At 26.1% G+C, this 23,025-nt stretch overlaps 1 protein-coding gene across 1 annotated transcript; it reads left to right on the top strand.

The window, feature by feature from the left end:
* Positions 1–1,094: 1,094 nt before the first annotated feature.
* Positions 1,095–1,511, top strand: LOC136089936 (uncharacterized). The gene has a single exon (XM_065816036.1). The coding sequence runs from the start codon at positions 1,095–1,097 to the stop codon at positions 1,509–1,511; it is 417 nt and encodes a 138-aa protein (XP_065672108.1).
* Positions 1,512–23,025: the final 21,514 nt, after the last annotated feature.

The raw sequence follows: 23,025 nt of genomic DNA, 5'->3' as shown, positions 1-23,025 counted from the left end.
AAAGATGTGTTTGATATTTTAAAACCTGAGTTAAGAGCGCGAGAACACATTAATTCTTCTGACTCAAATACTTTACCTTTCACTGCTAGTAAGTTTCATTCGAGAGATAATCCGAATAGTAAATACGATAAGAAAACTTATCAGTGTAAATTAGTAACTAACATTACGGCTAGAAAAAAGATTTTAAGTAATTAAAAACGTTATTTACGTTGACTTAGTAGTTTACATTTTAGTATTTAGTGTTCTCCAAAATTAAAATGTTTTAAATGCAATTGTTTTCATCATGCATCTATTTGTAACAGTGACAATAAAGATAAATATAAAAACAACAATGACGGCGAGTTGACTTCAGTAGCAAGTACATCCTTTTTTTCTGCTTCTAAATCTGTTCTTCAACCTACCGAAACCGTATTGTTACAAACAGCATTAGTTACTGTTAGAAATCAAGATCATTCCAGGGTTGCTAAATGTCGAATTTTGTTTAATAATTGTTTGCAGCTAAGCTACGTAACTTCTGAGACTTGTGCCAAGTTTAATCTAAAACGTATTGATAGTAAAGAAATTAACATAAACATTTTTGCACAGTAGCGTTTCTGAGGTCTATGATAGAATTAGAGTTTCTATTAAAAGTATTTATGGTTATTTTATGTGTTGAATATTTTGTAAAGGGTATATGTTTCCCTTTAAGTGGGCAGCGGATTAATATAGCGTGTAATATTTATAAACATCTTAAGGATCTTAAATTAGCCGATTATAATAATTCTAAAGAAAATTTATCAGTTGATATTTTATAAGGTGCAAATTTTTATTGGAAATTTATGAAAAATTTAAATAAAAGGGGAGTTACCGGTCCCGTAGCAATTAAATCGAAATTAGGATATTTAATAAACAGTCCCATGATGGTTAATAAGGATCAAATTGATAATTTAACTGTTTTATCTTCTCACGTTTTAAAGGTTTCGGGTTACGTCTCATTTCAAAAGGAAATTTTAATTTAAAATGACTTCAATTTATTATGGGATGATTCCAAAATTAGTGAGAGTGATAAGATTCTTTATGAAAACTTTCAGAAAAGTATTAAGTTTAATGGTGCCATGTATAAAGTCGAATTGCCTTTTAAAATAGATCATCCGGTGAAAGGCGACAATTATAACTTAAGCAAGTCTAGGTTTTTAGCGTTTGAAAAAAAGCTTGCAAGCGATAGAGATTTATTAGCATGTTACAATATTATAATTAAGGATCAATTATCTAAAGGCATTATTGAGAAGGTCTCTAATTTTGAATTAAATATTGGTGACGTTTACTATTTACCTCACCGTACTGTAATACGTGAAGATAAACTAACTTCAAAGTTTCGTATAGTTTTTGATGCAAGTGCTTGCACATCTGGTCCTTCGTTAAATAAGTGTCCATTTTCAGGACCATTGCTTACAACTTCATTATATGGAACACTTTTACGTTTTCGTGCAAAACGAATCGCTTTATTTGTCGATATTGAGAAAGCTTTTTGATTTAGACAATAATAATTTAAAAAATGCTGATTTAAGTGTTTATTGATTCTGTCAAGTTTTGTTTGGCGTAACCTCTTCTCCTATCTTATTATCTGCGACCTTAATTAATTACGCTAAACATTATGCGGTGAACAATTTTGATTTTAGCAAGAAATTAATTAAATTGTTTCATGATATGATTTAAATGCAAGTTTCGATTCTGTATCCGAAGGACTTATACTTTATAATAAAACAAAACCGTGTTTAAGAGAAGGAAATTTTATCTTAGAAAATTTGAGTCAAATTCAACGGAGCTTAATAGTTAACTAAAGAGGACAATTCAACATCAAGTGACATAACCAAAGTTCTTGATTTAAAATGGGATAAATTTGAAGATAACTTTATTCTTTCCTTTCAGGATTTATAATATTTAGTGGACAATATACCTACTAAACGAAGTATTCTTAATTTCATTGCATTGCAAGTTTTTATGATCCTCTTTGGGATTAGCGAATCCTATTATTGTAACTTGTAAGATATTATTTCAATCAACTTGTAAGTTAAAGTTAGGTTGGAAGACACTTATAGGAGATGATATCTTGATTAAATGGAACGATATTATTAATGATTTAGTTTCAGTACCTTTTATTTGTATTCCGAGATGGTGTAGTAAGTGTGTAGACAGCATCCAAAAAAATAACTTTAAATTACATCGTTTTTGCGATGCGAGCCAAAAAGCGTAAGGGTGTTGTATTTATATAACAAAAAAACGCTGAGGGAATTGCGAATTCTTGTCTAGTTACTTCTAAATCAAACTAAATCTTTTGACACTCTTGATCATTCCATCTTGTTAGAAAAATTAAAGTATTATGGGTAATTAATAAGGACTTCAATTGGATTAAAAGTTACCTTACTGATAGAACACAATATGTTCATAAAAAAGAATACGGAATTCTTAAAGTCCCTTGTGGAATGCCCCAAGGATCAATACTAGGCCCTCTCTTATTCTTAGTTTATATAAACGACTTAAGTAATGCATCAGTGAAATTAAACCCAATTATGTTTGCTGATGATACAAATCTCTTTCTTTCCAACTATAGTATCAAGCAACTTTATGCTGACATGAACTTTGAATTAAATAAGATAAATGATTGGCTTCAAGCAAATAAACTCTCATTAAACGTTAAAAAAACAAAGTATACATTATTTTATAAAAAGTCGCAAGAAGTAAACCTTCCCCTCAAACTACCAATTCTTTTTTTAAATAATAAAGAAATAAAACAGGAAGACTCTTTAAAGTTCTCAGGGATACTTGTGGACAAGCATTTATTTTGGCTTCCCCATATTAAATATTTACAATCAAGAGTTAGTAAAGCCATCGGCATGATGTACCGAGTTCGTCCTTATGTTAATATTATATGTCTTAAATTAATTTACTTCTCTTTAATTCATTGTTTTATCAGTTATGCCAATATTACATGGGGCAGCACACAAACTACTAAACTTAAAAAAATACTTTGTGTTCAAAAACATGCGTGTAGAATTATATACGGAAAAAAAAGAAGGGAGCACACGAAACCCTTAATGCTTGACATGAAAATGATGAATATTTATGAAATAAATATTTATCAACACCTAATTTTTATGTATAAGTAAATTTTAATTGTAAGTTTAAAAAATATATAAATGAAAAGTATTTCCTTAGAACAAACCAATCAAATTTCTTTAAATTGCCTAAGAAACTAAACAAGTTTACAGAGTGTTCAATAGCATTTCGCGGACCAAAAATATGGAACTATTTTAAAAAAAAAGAAGCTAAAAAAGATAAAATGGTAAAATCATTAAACTCATTTAAGTTGCTAGCAAAAAAACACATTTTTAATTCGGAGGAATTACAAGAACTCCGTTTAGTTTTATCAAAATAGTTTTACTTTTTTATTCTTTGAAAAATTTAATTGTACATATCTTTTGTAGTTATTTATGCAATGGTGTATATATTTTAAATCCTTGAGTATTTAAATTTGAAGTTTTTACATCTTACTTTTATCTGCAGTTTATTTGAACATTTTGACGACATTTTATTTTTTCAAGGAGCTCTATGAAAAGATTGTGGTGGTATTGTATCACCCATATCTTCTTTGAGTGCCGGTCTGTTTTTTAAATTGTCTTATTTGTTTATATATTTTATTACGTGATAATCTTATGTAACTTATTTTATTAAACAGCAAAATATATTCTAAACTAAAAAAAAAAAAAAAATCAAGAGTATCTTCTTTGCTTAAAAATACTATTCCTAAATTAGAATTAAGGGCAATTTTATTATTAGCTAATTTGTTTTTAGTTGTATGCAAATAATTATTTTGTGTTTTAAATATTTTTTGTGTCAAGTTATTTTCTGTTTCTATTATTTGTCTTAATTGGGTAAACAATGTAAATAAAAAAATGAAGCATTTGTTTAGAAAAGCTAAGATAAAAGTTCGTTCTTCGTATGATATTAATTTTCGAAGTTATATCGAAAGTGAAAGAAATTCCGCTGATATTATATCTCGTGGTTGTAAATTTAGTTCCTTTAAAATAATGACCTTTGGTTTAAAGGTCTAAGTTTTTTATTCAATGATTTTATGTCATGACCTTCATTTAATTTAAGCAAGCAAGGAGATTCTGTGTCTGAAGTCGCAACTTTAATTACTTTAGAACATTCGATAATAATTTTAGATTTTATGAATATTAAGAATTTTAAAACATACGATTGTCTTTTTAAGGTTACAGCATTAGTTTTACGTTTTGTTCGTATTAATAAAAATGAACTTGTAATGATTTTTACACAATAACTACTTTAGAACTAAATAATGGGGAATTGTTGTGGATTAAATTTATTCAGAAAAGTATATTTAAAAGCGAGTCTTACAACCAACTAAAAAGAGATTTAGGATTTTTTACTGATAATGAATTAATTTGTTGTCAAGGTCGTCTAAGTAACGCACCAATTCCCTTTGATCTTAAATTTCCTTTATACTTACTTTATAAAAGTTACCTTTCAAATTTAAATATTTTACATTATCATTATATTACTAAACATAGTGGTGTTAAAGAAACACTTAATGAATTAAAAACTAAGTTTTGGTTGACAACAGTCGTAGCCTAATTAAGACTTTAATTAAAAATTGTTACATTTGCAGAAGATTTGAAAGTCAGCCCTATAAGTGTCCGGATTCTCCGCCTCTACCCTTATCGAGAGTTAGTGATAAATATGCATTTAAGTACGTTGGAGTAGATCTTTGCGGTCCAATTATAATTTAAAAAATTTATGAAACTAATAAGAGGAATAAAGCGTGGATATTTGTAACCACATGTTGTAGTACACGTTTTCTTTATTTAGATTTGGTACCCGATTGTACAGCGGAAGCTTGCATTCGTGGTCTTTGTCGTTTTTTTAGTTGTTTACCCGTACAGTTCATAAGTGATAATGGTTCTCACTTCTCTGCGGAAGAAACTCAAAGCTTCACGAGTTCACGACGTATACATGGTGTTTCAACGTTCCAGCAGCTCCTTGGTGGGGAGGGATATTGGAAAGAATGATCCGAACTAACAAAGAGTAATTAAAAAAGTACTAGGAACAGCAATAGTAACTTACGAAGAAATGACTACAATTTTGGACAAAATTGTAGTTACTATAATTAAGCGGCCAATTACATTTCTTTGGCGAGATACTCGGCAACGAACCACTAACCCTAAATTATCTCATGTAGGGGCAAAAATTACCTTTAGAATCTGTGAATCTTAATAAACCTCTACCTACAGACAAAAGCGATGATAAAGTATTTACACCAAAACTCAATGTTGTTTTTCTATTGGCATATTTGGAAAAAAGAATATTTAACAAATTTACGAAAATTGCATAAATGCATGACACACCGAAGTTAGGGATTTCAAATGAAAGTTGGCTATGTTGTGATAATTGACCATCTAAAAGTTCCACGTTCAGTTTGGAAAATGGGCGTTATACAAAATTTACGATATTTAAGTGATGGTCAAGTACGTGCTGCCAAAATACGTGTTATCTCTGATGATAGATCTGCTATTCTTAAAGAACAGCAAATAAACTTTATCTGTTAGAAAGACATTACGATATTAAAGAACAATCAACTCAAGTAACATTTGGGAATGAGAAAAACATCACCATTTTAAATAACAATTTAAAAGTGCCGGCCGCAGTGTTACGTTAGTTCGCTAACGCAGCAGCCAGTAGGTTTCTTGATAATAATATATAAAAGAGAAAGCGCTCTTTTCTCTCTCTCTTGAGTTTTACATTATTCTACGTGTGATTTGGCGTATGCACTTGGCGCGATCCAAGATTTTATTGTAAATAACGTATCTTCAAGAAACGTATGATAAAGTAATCTTATCTACGTGATTAATACTAGAGTCCCTTCTGAACTCTTTAATATAATGGGAAAATTTTTTTCTAATCATTTAAATGGAATCAAAAACTAAAACATTATTACAATTTGAAACTACAAATAATGTGGCAGTGGTAAAACCGTATAAGCCAGACAAACCTTTCGATTACGCAGGAACTCAAAATACACATGGAAATTATATTCGCAATTTCGAAGTACGTTAATAACGCAATAAAAATGTTGAAACAAATAGATAAAAAAGAATTATGACTTTTTTAATGCTTACATCAATTATTATCATCATTGAATTAGGAGGTTATTCATTTGGAGCATTAATAGCTGGTTTAATTATACTTGGAACAATTGTTGGTTCTTGTATTTTTGAAAAAATATGGAACTTAAAGAAACTTTAATATATAAAATTTTAAAGACAGTAATAAATTTTTTTATGGGATGTTGTCGACGTAATATTTCAAAGTGTACTGGTAAACGTTCGAAATGAGTGTTGTGGGAAATCGTTATATGGTGATATATATGGTTATAGTTATGTTTTTGCGAGTAAGAAAAAAGTATTTTTTTAATGAAACAACTTTTAAATTTTTCGTTATTTGCAATACTAATAATTTCTGGATAAAATGGTCGTAAATAATTCAAGATGGTATTTAAAATTTGATTTTGAGCTTTTTTAGACAACATATTGCTATGATCTAACAAACAATTGACAATTTTTAAAGTGTCTACAATTTTAATGTGTTTTCCAATCCAAATAATGTTAACCTTATTCATTACCCATTTTCTATAACAAATATATCTTCGAATTTACTATACTTTATAAAAGCGCCAAAAGGTAAATCTTCAGATTCGGCAAAGTGACCATATAAAGGAATATCTAACGTTTTTTGAACCTTCTACAATCATAGTAAGATTATCAAAAGAAGCATTGTGAGCAAAAATAGAACAAGACAAGTTGGTACTATAACATGTAACGTGTTATAGTAACACTTTGTTACTATAACACGTTACATGTTTATAGTAACAATTATTTGAACAAAAACAAGACAAGTTTTTGTTCCAATAATCATGTGCTAAACCGTATATTTTACCTGAAAAATGATCATGATTGATAACTACATGATCTTCAAAATAATTAAGTAAAGCGTGACATACTTTTAAAATTTCTTCTCCGATTTTTTTATCATGAAATAATTCTTTTAATGTTTGTAGTTTTAAATTTGTTGTTAAATGAAATCAACATACAATGAAACCACAAGTTGGCTGAAGGATGCGGTATTCTGGACATAAGATGTAAAAACGTAACAGGATCTTTGATTCCTGCGACTTATTAATATCTCCATTTAGCAATCACTTCTTTCATGCACTTTTAAAAAATATGAATTAAAAAATATTTATCTTCAAATAACTTGATGACATTGTTTTTAAACCATATCGATGTTTTTTTCCGCTCATAATAAGTTGTGCTAAACGTCGCATATAAGTAATAAGTTCTATAAATTTTATTCTTACATAATTACTTAATAAACCATTAGTAGCGAGCATACGGTCAAATTTTTTCCACCATCTACAGCAGATATAATACAGACTACAGATTTCAAACAAAATATTTTTTATTTTTTCAGAATTATTTGTAACTAAACTATTTTGAATTTCAGGTTTTAACATGAATAATTCTAATTTACTAATTCTTTTAAGAATATAATATGCAACTTGAACTCGCTTATCGTCAGTAAAATTTATTTTGCTATGGTTTAATCATTGTCTTTCTTGTGGAGTCAAATAAAAAGAATTATTTTTATAAAAATCAGAGTAACAAATTTTATTTGCAGAACATCTACAGACAGTGCGTAAAGGATTTTCCTCTTCCCATTTAAATTTTTTTCTTGAGTTGTAATATTTAATTTATTAAAACGTGGTAAACATATTTCATAAGTAAAACAAAGTAATGTATCTGCTAAATATATTGCAATCAAATACTCTCAATTTCATTTTAAGTTTTTCAATATCTTCATTACTTTGGTTTAATTTTTCCCACAGTATTTGTCTGTATGTTTTGTGAAGTAAAGATATACCTTGTTGAAAGTATTCGGGCAAACATGTTAAAGGATATTTTTGTTTTCTCTCGATAGTGTTTTCACGATAAAAAATCCGTTATGTAGTAATATCTCCTCGTTCATCATAACCAAAACATTCTCTTGGTAATTTTTCATTAACACATTGAACGACGATACAGTGGCCATCATAAGTAAGTTGTAAAAAAGGTTTTACTTTCATAGTAGGATTATATTGTGGTCTTTTAATACTGGTTTCACCATCAAAAGTAATAAAAAAGAAAACCAAATTTCTGCTTGCGTTCATAAACTGATTTTGTGGTTCGTAATGAGTTATTTTTTCTTCATACGTAAATTTTTCAGGTCTATAAAAACCTTCACATTTGTGTTTTCTACTACGACTAACAAACTTTTGCCTGCATTCAGAACATTAAAAATTTGTCCTCTAACAATGTGCACGGTCGAAATTTTTTTTTTAACATGCCACCTCGTGAATTGATTGTTTTTTTGAAAAATACATATTTTTGTAGTGTTGATTATTTTTCTACGTTCTTTTGATATTTTTCTTTCTTCTTCACTAAAAAATGTCTTTGTGGATATTTATCTTCTTTAGCAATATTTGCGCTTTCGTATATTACTTTTAACAATTTGGTAATTGAACTTTTATATTGAGATTTTAATTTAGAATGTAGCAAACAAACATTTTTACTTTTTTTTATTCAATGAAAAAATTTTAATAGTTTTAATGGTAAAAAGTGCTTTTGTATGCCAAAGTTTGACATAAATCTAACAAATTTTGAATAGACATGTTTTTAAATTTTTCTTTCAGCGATTGTAAGGTATTTTTTCGATAATTTAATGCAATTTTGTTTTGATTTTCAAATAGAAGTTGTAAAATAGTTTTTGAGATTTTAAATCTTCTACATTTTTTTTTAAATTTATTTTATTTCATTCTTCAATTGTACAAACATTCCATTCGCAAGCGAGTAATGATATAATAAATGCTGAATAAAAACATACACTAGGTTTATACAAATATATTAGCTAAAAAAAAATTTTTCTTTTACTCATTGATATTACTTTCAAAGAAACTCCGTTTTCCATTTTTTTCCATTAATCAATAGTGCGAGGTCTATACCATTCTCCAAACCATTCATTAACATTTCTTCTTTTATGTTTCTTTTTGTTTTTTTGTTTATAGTTTTGGTTTTGTGTTTTTGATAATTTTGTTTCTATTTTGTAGCAATTTTGTATCCATTTGTTATTTTTTTGTTTTTCACATCGCTTCCGAACTATTTCTTTTTTCTTTTTGCATCCATTTGACGTCATTTTTTAGTTTTTCATATCGCTTTTGATCTCTTTCTATTTTTTGTTTTTATATTTTTTAAATCTTCAGCCGTCATATTAGCTTTCTTTTGTAACCAGGCAATTCATAATTTTTTAATATCATCATTGTTGTTTATGTTAAATTACTTAACGATTTTACTTTAAAATTACATAGTTGTATAAGTTTCTAGCCGCTGTCGATTTCTAAAATGTTATAAACTGCACAAAGTTTACTATCTTGAATAAAGTGTAAATTGACCGGACCTCCTAAAGGTCGGATAAAATAAAGCAGAAGAATTATAGCAATGTTTAATTATTTTAGAATACTTGTCCTTTGTCTATATTGAGCATAAAGTTACAACATATCTAATTAAAAATTTTTGAAACAAGTTAAGAAAATTTAAAGCGTTTTTCGTTTCCTTACAAAACCTTCTTGAGTCTTTTGTTCAAAATGATAAGTAATTTCTTCAGGGCTTTGGATTTCTGTATTTTATTCTAGTTCTTCAACAAAATCTTTGTCCTAATATTTGTCTTAAATATAATAAAAACGTTTTCTGTATACAATTCCATTTCTAAGTTTCTCTTCGCTGCTTTGATATTTAAAATTCATTTTATATTAAACTAAAAAAAAGTTGAAAAATTTTTTTAATACGTTTTTTATTGAATTCTTTTTTTTTATCAACCGTTATGTTTTTAAATATATTTCTCAATGCTATTTTATTTTAATGAATTACATAAACATCGTTAATACTACAAACTTGTGATAAAGATCATGATATAGCGATTTAATAACAACGGTAGTATCGAAATTAAAAACTGTTTTCTTCATTGTACTTCCTTGAGCTTTGTGAACCTTAGATAAAAAGCTAATTGCAGAGATAAACCTATTCTTGAAGCTACGATAGTGTGCAAGCAATCTAAAATGTCTTTTTTAACTTGTACAATTTTAGCTTCTTTTCCGTTCAAAATCACCCAAACGGCGTTATTTTCCGTTAAAGTGACAATGCTGACCGTACCATTACATAAACCTTCTTTTACATTTTCATTTTTTACCAACATGACAATGGCGTTTGTTTTGATATTAACAGAAAAAGGAATTTAAAAAGATAAACTTAATTTTTGATTTGTTATAACATCTTTAGAATGAAGCCAACGTTTTTCTTCTTTTATTTTTTTCATTTTGTTAACATTATAAAAATCTACTTCAATTCTTTTAAAAAATAGTCTAGAATATCTAACATCAAAATTTTCATCTTTTGAAAAATGACAAGTTATTAAGTAATGATTGTTTTTTAAGACACTTTTCCAAATCGTATTTTGTTTAAAGCACGAAAAAAATTTTCATCTTCTTTTTGTCTGGAGCATGCTATTAAAACAACGAGGTTTGTAATGTATTTTTGCCATATTTTAGATTTAAAAACATTACGTCCTTGTATGGGTGGTAATTAAAGAAAATTACCTCAAACAATAACTTGAATTGCACCAAAGAGTTCATTGTAACATTGTTTGATTCTGCAAGCCAAAATATGTAACAAATCAAATATTTCTACATTCAACATTGAAATTTCATAAATTATTAAAACACCTGTTTCAATCCATCTTTTTCTATCATCGGGATCCATATGCATTATATAATAGTCTCAACTTTTTCTCACTGTTTCAATACCCGCAAAAGAATGTATTGTCATACCATATATTAAATGGGCAGCTTTTCCTGTACTTTCAGTAATGTGTATCGTTCTATATATTTGAAAGCTTGCGGCAATTTCTCTCACTAAATAACTTTTGCCACAACCAGCACAGCCAGTAATAAATAAATTAAATCTTTTAACAAGCCATTTAAAAGCTAATTTTTGTAGCAAAGACAATATTATTTTTTAAATTACTTAAAAAATTTTTTCAAGTTTAAAAAAAATGTACAAAGTTTTTTTATCATATAAAGATATACAAATAAGCGTAACTCATAAACCAAGCAAAATGAATTAATTTTAGTTCTATGTTTATTTCAAAGTCCATATATGTTAGTTTGTATTGAAAATCATTATCGACAATTTACTTCGGCCAAAAACGATTTAGCGAATGCACATAGTTTTTATCTGCTTCAACTCCCCTTGCAATACCTGGCAAAAACAACGTGTCGATAAATTCTTTATTGTTAGAAGGCTCCATTTCATTTAAAATAACTTTTTCTTTATCTTTTTTGTCTGACAAGTTTTTATTCATTGATAATAATTTACTTATTAATTGTTTTTTATTCATTTCTTCTATTATACTCGTCTAAAATATAATAATTTAATTATTACATTTATGACAATAAATAAATACACAAGTTCGATCAAACACATCCAAAGCACATCTTTCACGAAATTTAATATTATTTAAAATATTATTACAACTTTAAATATCTTTAATTTTTATCTTCTGTATCTCCTAACCATTCTTTTTTTAATAAGTTTTGATAAAAATTATAAAATAATTTTAAAATTCAATTTTAAATAAACAAGATAGTGTTTTTTATTGTATTGAAAAACCATAAAAACTAAAATGAGAGGCATGTTCAATACTTTTATTTCGTTTCTAAAAAAATTTTCTCAGTCGTAATCAAGATAGATATATTGATAATTTTTGCACAAAGTTTGTCAAAATGTTATGGCGTGCTTTCTAATATTTTCTAAAGTTGTTGGATAAAGTTCGTTGTTTTTTTGCAAAGCGTCCATTCAAAGTTGATTTAAATTTGTTTCTGTTAGTTTCATTTGTTATTATTTCTAAAAATAATGCATAAACTATTAAATTACAACAAATATTATCAATAATAAACTAATAAAACAATAATTATAAACTAAAAAAAAAGAACATTTATATAAATTTTTAAATTTGAAAGTTTTTTGTTCTCGCTTGTATAACAAAATTCTTTCAATTTTTCTTTTCGAATTTAAGGATAATCAGCTTCTATTAATAAAATCTTAGCATCATCTCTTTCTTTTCCTCTATCATTTTCTTCTTTTAATAATGCTTTTCAATCCCTACATTATATTTCATAATCATATTTCCAATTACCTTAATAAAATTGTTTAATGTCGTTATTGGACTTTTAAATTTGTCTATGATTGCATTTATTTTTATTATTTCGTTTAACTTCCCAAACACGATAAAAACTTTGTCTCGACTTTAGTTATCTTTTTTAAAACTTCTAAAATATCAAACTGCTCTTAGATACCTGGATAAACTTCATTAATACGATTTTAAACTTTAGAATAATCTTTATAAGCCATTTTTTTAGTTAGCTAAAAAATTAATACAATAATTTATTAAAACACATACGAAAAAAAAAATTAAACGTTTATTCTACATTTAAATTTCCGCTACAAAATTCCATAATATACAAAATTCATTCCTTGAACTTTTTTTTAAAGTTTAAAAGTTTTTTGTTTTCTGTCTTGTAAGAAAATTCTTTTAATTTGTTTCGAAACTCAGGGTAATGAGTTTCTACAAATAAAACAATAGAACTATCTCGTTTGTTTTCTTTTTCTTCTTTTGATATCTCTTTCAAGCTCTTCGATCGCTTTATTACATATAATAATCATATTTCCAATTACTTCATAAGGATGTTTCGAGTATATGTGATAGTCTTCTTGTTCATTGACATTGCTGTCCATTTTTATAATTATTAGTTTTTTCTGAAAAAAAATTACAAAACATATTTAAACAAAGCTTTTATACAAACAACAAATAAATTTATATAATAGCAACAGCTTTTCAACATATTACTTATATAAAATTTAAAGATAAAACAGCTCTATTGCAACACTTATTACAAATTGTAATAAATTAACAAATTACATTCTCAAAATATTTAATTTTCAAAACTTCAAGATAATTTTTTGCTATAGGAACTTTATTCTTATGCCATTGTTCAAAAACATTAATTACTATATTAAATCTCACGATCATCTGAGAAAAATCTTTTACATATATATTCAATTTCTCCATATCGCATACACTTTGACAAATAGTCATTTCTATAGAATATTTTAAATCTCTAAAATAAAGCATGATTTTTCAAGATTGTCTTCTTTTTAAAATATTGATTTTAAAACTATGATCTTTGATTAACGTTGACAAAATTTGAAATTTTTGAAACTGTACCAAACTCGTATGATTAATTTGAACCTAAACGTTGAACTTAGCTATTATCTTATATAATTATTGCTTACATGCATTTGAACAATGTTTACGAAACATTTTATCCATATATTTCCATGCTTTATTAGTTATCTAAAAAAATTACAAGTTATCGTTTAAAAAATACTTTTTATTTTTAATAAAAACTTATGAAGATCATGTATAAAAATTAAATTTTTATAAAAATTTTTACATATTTTTAAACATCTCTCTGCTTTTTCTACATCAATTTCTTCTTTTTTACATCAAACTCTTCTTCGGGTTTTAACATTTTAGAGTTTTTCTTGTCATCCTCTTTATTATTCTATAAACTCTTTAAACACCTTTCAAGCTCAGACATTCTTTTATTTGACTTGATAACTAAACAAGTCAATGCCTTTAAAAAACATATTCAAACCATCTTTGCTTGTTTTAAAGTTTTTGTTTTCTTCAAGATATTCGTTAATAGATTTACTCAAGTCAAAAATAGCTACCAAATTTTGAAAACTATGGTCATCACGTGTCAAGTTAACTTCCTTAAAATTTTTCTTCAAAAAAATTTAATGTCAATGAAAGAGCGATAAACTCCATAATAAATCATTTGTACAGTCCACATATTAGTAGGCATTTTTTAGTTAGCTTAAATACAAAAAAGATGTAAAACACATTACGAAACATAAAAAAATGTAAAAAGATATAATTATTAAACTTTATATTAAATATACAACGTGTTTTCTATAAAATATTTTTTTAGTTCTGTTTTTTCAATAAAATTAAGAAATCTAAAAGTGTCATTAACATCTTCTTTCGATTGTTGAAATTAGCACTTTTATCTGTTATAAAAATTTTTTCATATTTCAACCCTTCTTGACCATACATTTTAAATTTTATTAATTTTTCAGGAAATGGTTATTTTTAATTGCGCTAAAAGGCTTTTTTACCATTACAATAAACAAGGCAGCACAAGTATCTTGAGTTTCTTTATTTCAATGATTTAAATATAATCTTATCATAAATTTGCAATTCTTGAAAAAAAAATGGTGCACAATGAAAAGCCTATTTGTCATTTTCGCTTTCTTTTATTTTTTCATAAATGTTTTGTATTATCCATATTTTTTCACCATCTTTATCTTATTCCTTAAAAAAACCAACACGTAAATTTAAATCGTTTATTTTGACAGTGAGTCTTGAATTAAGTATACCATCCAACGCTAAAAGATCAGAAGTAACAATCATAATAGATGGAGATCTGAAACACTTCAATTTTTTCTCATCTACTTTGTTTTTACTAACTATTTTTATTTAGTTTATTAAAAATAACTTCTATATCATTTTTACATAAAACTTGAATATTATAATTTATTTTAACGAATCAAGGGTCTATCAAACAGTTCGTTTATCAACTTCGGTATCAAGTTCGTTTATCAAGTTCGTTTATCAAAATCGGTAACAAATCTTCTTTTTCGTTAAAATTTATCCACAATTTTAAAACAAATCACAAATTGTTTATACTTTTTGTTTATCATATTTTTCGAAGCTCAGAGTGTCAGACAATCGTAGATCTTTTAGAAAAAATTTTGTCTTTCAATTTGACAATTTCTAATCTTGTTTGATCATAATATTTTGTTTCTATATCTGACATTTTTTTCTAAAAAAAAATAAAATTTTACATTCTAAAAAACATTATGACTAACTTTCTGATGCGGAAAAACTTTGGGTTAGGTCCTTTTATATAAAAATGTTTTTAAAAGTTGTCATAACAACAAATCTTTTCTAATTTAAAAAGAAAAAAGTAACATTACTCATTGAAAAGGTATCAAAGTTCAAAATGAGGTCTTGATTACGTAATATAAAAATAAAAATTTTTAAACTTGTTCAATTCTTATTTTTTAATCTTCTTTTTTAAAAAAAGGAGTTTTGAAGAGCAATTTTTTTAAAAATGTTTATTAAATCAAGCTAATAAAAATGGAGAAAAAAACACTTTATGGTATTGAAGTTACTTATTGTAATTAGTTACAAAAGTATTTAAAATTTGCGGATTTAGCAGACGCGCTTTCATGGCATCTTGATTTAAGTCAAGAGAAAGATGTTAAAGAAAAACAATATTTAAAAGTGCCAGTGAAACCTGAAGCTCGATTCAATTTTCCAAAAAAGAAATGGTTTATCATTCTAAAAATGAAGAGGAAAGCATTTTCTTACCTTGGCGTATGCGAGAACAATGTTCTTTTGGTGAAGATGAAGTGAATTATACGTATTGCGCAGAAATTAAGATGAACAAAAACGACATTAGCTTTAAAAATAATAAAGGAGAAAGTAATTTTAGTGTTATTACAAAAACAAATCAAAATAAAATAACAAAAACATTTTTACAATCGTTAATCCCCAGGTCAGATGAAATTCAAAACAAAGGGTATGGATACGCTTACAATGTAATAGGAATATTAAATACAGTCTCTCTTAGTGGTTTTAATTCGCTTATTAAAAGACGGCAAAATAATGTATTACACAAAACCAGATAGACTTCTTTCTGTAGAACCTGTTATGTCTTCTACTTCAAACAAAAATGAGCAAGGTAAAAATTTTAATTAAAATTTAAAACGTGCTGCTGAACACTTAGCAACAAAAGAAGCTAAAGAAGTTAAAAAATTAAAAATTTCATTTCAAAAAAAATATATTAAAACACTTGAAAAAATAGACCTAGCTCATTTGAAAGAGAAATCGTTAGCAAACAAGTCGATCAAACTTAAGAAAAAGCTATTAAACTTTTTTATCCTGACAACGAAGTACATCCTATATTGTACAAATTTCGTCATTTAAATAACACCTTTGAAGGGTGGAAAGACATTATTTTTTCTTATTTAAAAAAATGGATTTGGAGTTAAATTTACCAGAAGAAAAATATATTATTTTATATTATGTTTTTATCGCAAAAGACAATGAATACAATTTAAATTTGTTTGAAAATTCGAGTCAGCCGTTTTTAAATTTTGAATAGCAAGGAGCAAAATGGGAAAACAACATGTATCAAGTTTGTCAAATGATTTTTTTTTCACGATTTTTTTTTCAATTAATCACGATTTTTTAAATATAACATTAACATTTTTAAATATAACATATAAATATAACAAGTATAACATTTTTTTTCATGGTAAAATAAACTGAAATTATCAAATAGATGGGAATTCAACATATTGAAATAACAACGTTCGTTATTTACAGAAAAATATGCTTCGTGTTTGAACAGATCGTCCTTTTCGTACAACGACAAACTTTTTTATGACGGGTATTATATCATCTTTATGCCTGTAGGAATTTACGATTTTTTAAAATCTCATTGTGTAAAAATGCAAGGAGATAAATTGTTGATTTTTAAGTCGTTTGAACAGTGTATTTTTACAAAAAAAAGTTTAACAAAGATGCTTCCAACTGCTAATTGGTTTTATTTTTTAAAATAAACTTTGCCGTATTGATCAATTTGTATAAAAAGGAGAAGAACTTTCCAATTACGCAAACGACAAAGTTAGATCAAACTGACCTATTCACAAAACTTGTAAATTCAAAAAATATCATGTAACCAAAAATAAAGGATTATGAATAAACAAAACAATATTTTTTAAACTATTTTTTCTTCTTTTTCAAATAACTGATACACGATTTTGTTTATTTAAAAAATATTGTCAAAACATTCACACTTGTTTTTATTCAAAACGAGCATACACCTATTATTGTCTTTAATAAGTCAAATAAAGTCTCGATATTTTTCTTTTTCCTTTTCTCCTTTTTCGGTGAAACCATATACAAAATCGTCCAAATATAAAGAATATAATTTTGTTTTATATTTCGTACATAGTTTCACAATGTCTATCGTAAACGTTTTGTTTTGAATAAAATGAGCGCGACATGGGTCTCGTCATAAAAAAATGTAAATTTTTTGACTCTCGGAAAAAAGAACAGATTTAAATTAAAGAAAAATACTTTTACATCGATTTTAAATGACTTCTATACGTTTTTCTCAATTTCTCCACCTTTATAAAATATCAAATTGATTGGAAAGTTTTTTAATTATTCTATTAAATAGTTAATCATGTCATTACAAAAAATACTTTTAACACCAGGATAAAAAATACTTTTAACACCAGTACAATAGTCAGTGAATATTTTTATATCAGTAACTATAAGTTTTTTGGGATTTTTCTTTTAAATCATTTTAGAACACAGCCAACCTTGTATATGAAAAACATTGCTGATTGTTCAAAGAACGTAAGCAAAGCTCTTAAATACAATCGTGACCCCATTTGTGATTTTCATCATTTGTGATAAATTCTATGTTTAATAGCCATAACTTAAAAAAATTTCAAATTTAATATAAAATAGGCGTATACTTTTTTTAAAAATAAGAAAATAACAATAAAAATGTTAATAAAATAATTTTTTTAATAATTTTATTTTTAAAAAATGAATTGAGTCGATAGTATCATAGAAAACATAATAATTGTGCTGTTTGCTCGTTAGACGATGTAGTTAAAAGGTAAAACTATCAAGAAAATAAATCTAGAAACTCTTTGTCCTCATCTGTTCTTATTGAAGACGAACATTATACAAATGAAAATTTAAATGCTTTTCATTAACAAGTACTAAATTCTAAAAGAATAACATTGAGTTCGTACTCGATTGAAAAATATTTCAAAAACAACCAATTTAAAAATTTGTGAGAGCATTCACAACTCTGTCACACGCATATAGAACAATTTGACAAATTAAAAAAAAACGTCAACGATAATTTAAAAACAGGATGTTATAAATCAAAACTCTTTATTTTACTATTCGAAAGAGATATTAAATCTGAACAACTTGATGGAAATCAAACTGATGGTTTTGTAGATACTTTCATCAAAAATAATACCTACCGTCTCTTTTCTGATAGAAAAACTAGATGGTGATTTAAAAAAGAAATCTGTTAAAAGAGACATTAATGGAATAATAAAAGACGGAACGTCCGATAAAAAACGTTACTTGCTAATATGTTACACGCTATTGTAACAATATTTATTTATAGTTTTTTTAGTTTAAAAAAAGAATAATAATATGTGTAATAACGAATCCTTGTCTTGTTATTTTAAAGAGTCTGATTTTAAAGAATAAGTTATTGGAATTTATGCTTTTGATGACCTTAATCAAACTGAAACTTATATTCACCTTATTAAGAACATGAAAAAAATGGTTCTTTTAATATCTACAATAACGACACTACAAACAAAAAAGGTGAACATTGGAGAGTTTTAATCAAAGCAGACGATGCTCACTTTTTTTTGTTATGACAGTTCAGGTAGCAAAAGCGTGCTTCAACAAAAACCTTCATTTTTAAGATATAGTAGATATTTGTTTGAAGCTGTAGAAGAAAACAAACATATAAATTAATACTATCAACATAAACTATAGTGAAATGAAAATAAATTCTTACCTACGGCAAACTAACCATTTCCCTAGAAAATGGACTGCAGGAAATTATGAATTTTATTGGTTTACTAAGTTTATTTTTAAATTTAGCGCTATGACTGTGAACAAAATTTTTTTATTTTCATATATTAAGTCTTGCTTTCAGTGAAGTGATAGCAGTTTATGTGGATCGTTTGCAGTTAATTTTATAGCCATCTTATATTGTTCTCAAGATTATTTATACAGCGGTTAAATTTATTTACTTTTATTGTGCAGATTGCTGAAACATTATTTCTTTGAAATAACACCGCTTAATGACTCTGAATTAGTTCAGGTAAACCTTCATCCATTTTTTCAGTTTATAAAAAATTTATTATTTGAACATCTTGGTTCACTGCTAAACCACTTGTTTGAAAGAGATATAAAATTGCATTTATATATGAAAGAACAAGAAAGAGCGGATCGAAACATCGGTGAAAAAAAGAAGTTCCTTTACATTATGACATATTCAAGAATGATATTCCAAATAAAAAATGAAAAAACTTTTTAAAAGATGCTAGTTTATTGAGCGCAAATGAATGTAGATGAGATAAATTGTCAATACTATTTATAAATACTATACCTCTGTTGTTAACAAAGAAAATATTTATTAAATGAAAGAAGAATAAATGAAAATTAAGTTTAATTAAATAACTTTACGAGATTAAAAACAATAAATGAGTTTATAGACAATTCTGTTGCTGACATTATGATTCAAAAAGAAATAAAAAGACAAGTATGCTCAAATTATTATAATAAACATAAAGCGATTACGATACAGACTACTAGAGGAAACTGTGGAAGAAAAATGTTAATCTTCTAACGGTTAGCGAAACTTGTTTTTTATGATAATCAAAGAAAAACAAGATAATTTATTAAAAGATTGCACGCCTTTCGTTTTCAAAGAAAAAAAAGAAATATGGTTCCCAAACATTATTACAAAACGAATTGAACGAGTTTGTATGTTAAAAATAACGTGCATACATTGCAATGGAAAAAAACGCTAACAATAAAACGCAATAAAAAAAACGGAAACAGATGAAAAAAACAATTTTATTGGATATTTTTATTGCTTAGATGATTATACATAATGTACAATGTCTTTTTTCTTAATATACCTCAAATGCTTTATCAGGCGCATATAAAGATTGCTAGGTTTTGCAACCCCGTTTGTGACAGTGTTTAACTTTTTCCCCGTTTACGCTTTTTTAAAACTGTATAACAAAGAACCCACTTGTAACGCGTTAGAAACATTTTTAGGAGTAATATAATTCGCCAAACTTCGTCCACGTCAAATTCTTCGAGTTTTACGCTTTAAACGATTTTTGATGCGCTTTCTTCGAGTAGCCATATTTAAATAGATTTTTTCATTATATTTACAACTTCGACATATAACATTTCAAATTCTTTTTCGTTTTGATCATACATAAAAATGATATTTGCTTTATCGTTACAACGAGTTACTTAATTTGATTACAACCGTTTAAACAAAAAAATAACTTAAAACTTCCCTTGACTGTTTTTAAAGATTCATCTACCGTAAAAGTAGTTAAAATTTTAGTTTCATAAAGTTCTGTAAGACAAGTTTTAAAATCGATTTTTTATTTAAGTAAATCTTTTTTTTAATTTAAAAAAACGAATAATATAGTTTTTATTTAAAAACGATAAAAAAATTAATATTAAATATTGTTTTTAACATTTTATTTTCTTAACTTTTAATCCCACATTTAATTTTCCTTTATCTACATGTTTTATTGTATATAAACTATTTATCACATCATATTCTAATATGAAACCGCCGAAATAGTTAAAATGTGTGTATGTCCTTGCTTGTTAATCCTGCTCATTATTTCGTATATGCCATCTTTAAATTCATACGTTAATATATACTTTTCTACCGTTTATAGTATCTCATATTAACAATTTATAGTCGTCCGAATTTTCATTGATAAGTTCAAAAAAACTTTTCGTAAAGCATTGCAAACTATACTCTTTTAAAGGATAGAACCGATGGGCTTTGCTACATATCTTTAGTACACTCATTTTTTTATTTAAATAAAGTTTAAGATTTTTCTTCTTTTATACTCTTTTTTTAGTCTTATTAAAGAATGATTTGAAAAAAAGGATCAATAGCAGGTATACCTCCTAATAAATTACCAAGAAAATTTTTACCGCGTTTTTGCTTACGCAAGCATTATTTTTTTCTTCCTCGCCCAGTTAACGCGTTATAAGGTCGAGGATGCGGCCTTTGTTTTTTATGTACAGATGTATATCTTTTACAACGTTTAACATGTTTTTGATAATGATGCGTTTTTCTCTTATTTTAAAATCTGATTTCTTTGTTTTTTATTATCTATTAAAGTCCAAACAAATCTGTATATTGGTTTACTCACTTGTTTTAAATTTCAATTTTGTAAGTTATATTTACATGTACTTTTTGTTTTTCTATAACAAGAGTCCTTTTTTACAAATTTATGTCTTTACTTTTTTAATTTACTTTATTTTCTACGCCTTATAGTTCTTAATTTGCTAGTATTAGGATCAGCTAATTCGTTTTCATCAAAAGAACTTTTATCAAAATTATCAAAAAAAGGATCTTCTATAGTAACTCGAGGAAATAAACTTGTTTAACCACAGAAAAATCAACATCGTCTTAACGCATGAAGTAAACTTTTTTTTTAAACTTTAATTTCTTTTAGCTAATATCTTTTTTATTTATAAAAATTGTTGTTCACCCTGAAACTCCCTTACTTGTTCTGTCTTTTCTTCTTCTTAGTAGGCCTAATTGTTTGTCTTATTTTTATACTGTTTCTTTTTACGACCGCGGTTTTTTACTTATTACTTACTTGCTAAACCTTACTTGACCTTACTTAAAATATTGTTTTACACTTTCCGTAAAGTTTTTTTCTTTGCAGAGTCTATTGAAAGTTGTTTACTACATTTTTTTAATCAAAAATTCTTTTGATAATCTTTTTTGTAAAGTTTCTTTAAATTTAACTTTTGCATCATTTGCGTTTCTTTTATTTTTATTAAAATTACGCTAATCTTTTGAGATTACCTTTTCTATATAAAACAAGCTATTACAAAAATAGTAAAAAGAAACGAAACTTCAAATAATGTTAAAAGCAAAGATAAAGGTGAAGTTTTCCTTATAGAGGTGTAGTAGATGAAAAGGAATACGAGGTATATATATATATATATATATATATATAATATAATCAAGGTAAAAGGAGAAAACAAAGAAGTTGTCGTAAATATAGAAGAAACTAAAAGAACGCATTTTAATATAAAAAAGGTTAGATTTTTTTAACATATTTTCTAAATAAGTCTTTTTTACAAAAAATCTTTTTTTTTTTAATTTTTTTATATTATTAATTTTCATTTAATGTCTACGTATCATTTGTTTGTACTTTGCTAACGTTTTACTTTTTTCTTAAGTCTTCCTAGTCAACAATTTGATTTATTATCCTTGTATAATTTTTTTATTATCTGCAAACAAAATAGTATTCTTTAGCAATAACTCGGCAAATATTCGTTTGTATTTGTAGTTTGAGTATACTTTGAACTTTTTTTGAAACGGTTTGAGTGTGCATTGAATGTTTTCTTCTAGGAACAGTTGTTTTTGTTTGCGCAATATCTAAAAAAATAATGTTTTTATATAATGTTTATTTATATATTTTTAACAAATTTTTATTTTATTACTATTAAGACAGTGTTGATTGATCTAGGTGTATATCTTATTTTAGGCATTTCTTGTATTTAATTTTTTAAACATTATTTATAATGTAATATTATTAAAAATGACGCATTTTTATTATAGAATGACCATGAATATTAAAGAATTAAAAAGAAATGTTGCCTAAGAAAACTAGAAACCAATTGGAAAGAATTAGCAATTTTTTTAGATTTTAAAAGAAGAGTTAGTATAGCTATAGATTTTACAGACGCTAGACAAAACAATAAAATTAAAAAAATTTTAACTCTGTTTTTGTTAAAATCTCTATCTAAAAAGAAAACTGTTAAACGATTATTGTATATTTTATCTCAATGGCAAGACATGGAAACTCATAAAAACATTCAAAATAAACATCTTTTAGACATTTTGTT

Source organism: Hydra vulgaris, chromosome 13 (genome assembly GCF_038396675.1).
Source record: "Hydra vulgaris chromosome 13, alternate assembly HydraT2T_AEP".
In the NCBI taxonomy this organism is placed as follows: domain Eukaryota; kingdom Metazoa; phylum Cnidaria; class Hydrozoa; order Anthoathecata; family Hydridae; genus Hydra; species Hydra vulgaris.
This window is presented reverse-complemented; position numbering and strand designations above follow the sequence as displayed.

Bases quoted from the DNA above. Each gene is read 5' to 3' on its own strand.
- LOC136089936 (XM_065816036.1), top strand. From the start codon at position 1,095: ATGTATAAAGTCGAATTGCCTTTTAAAATAGATCATCCGGTGAAAGGC.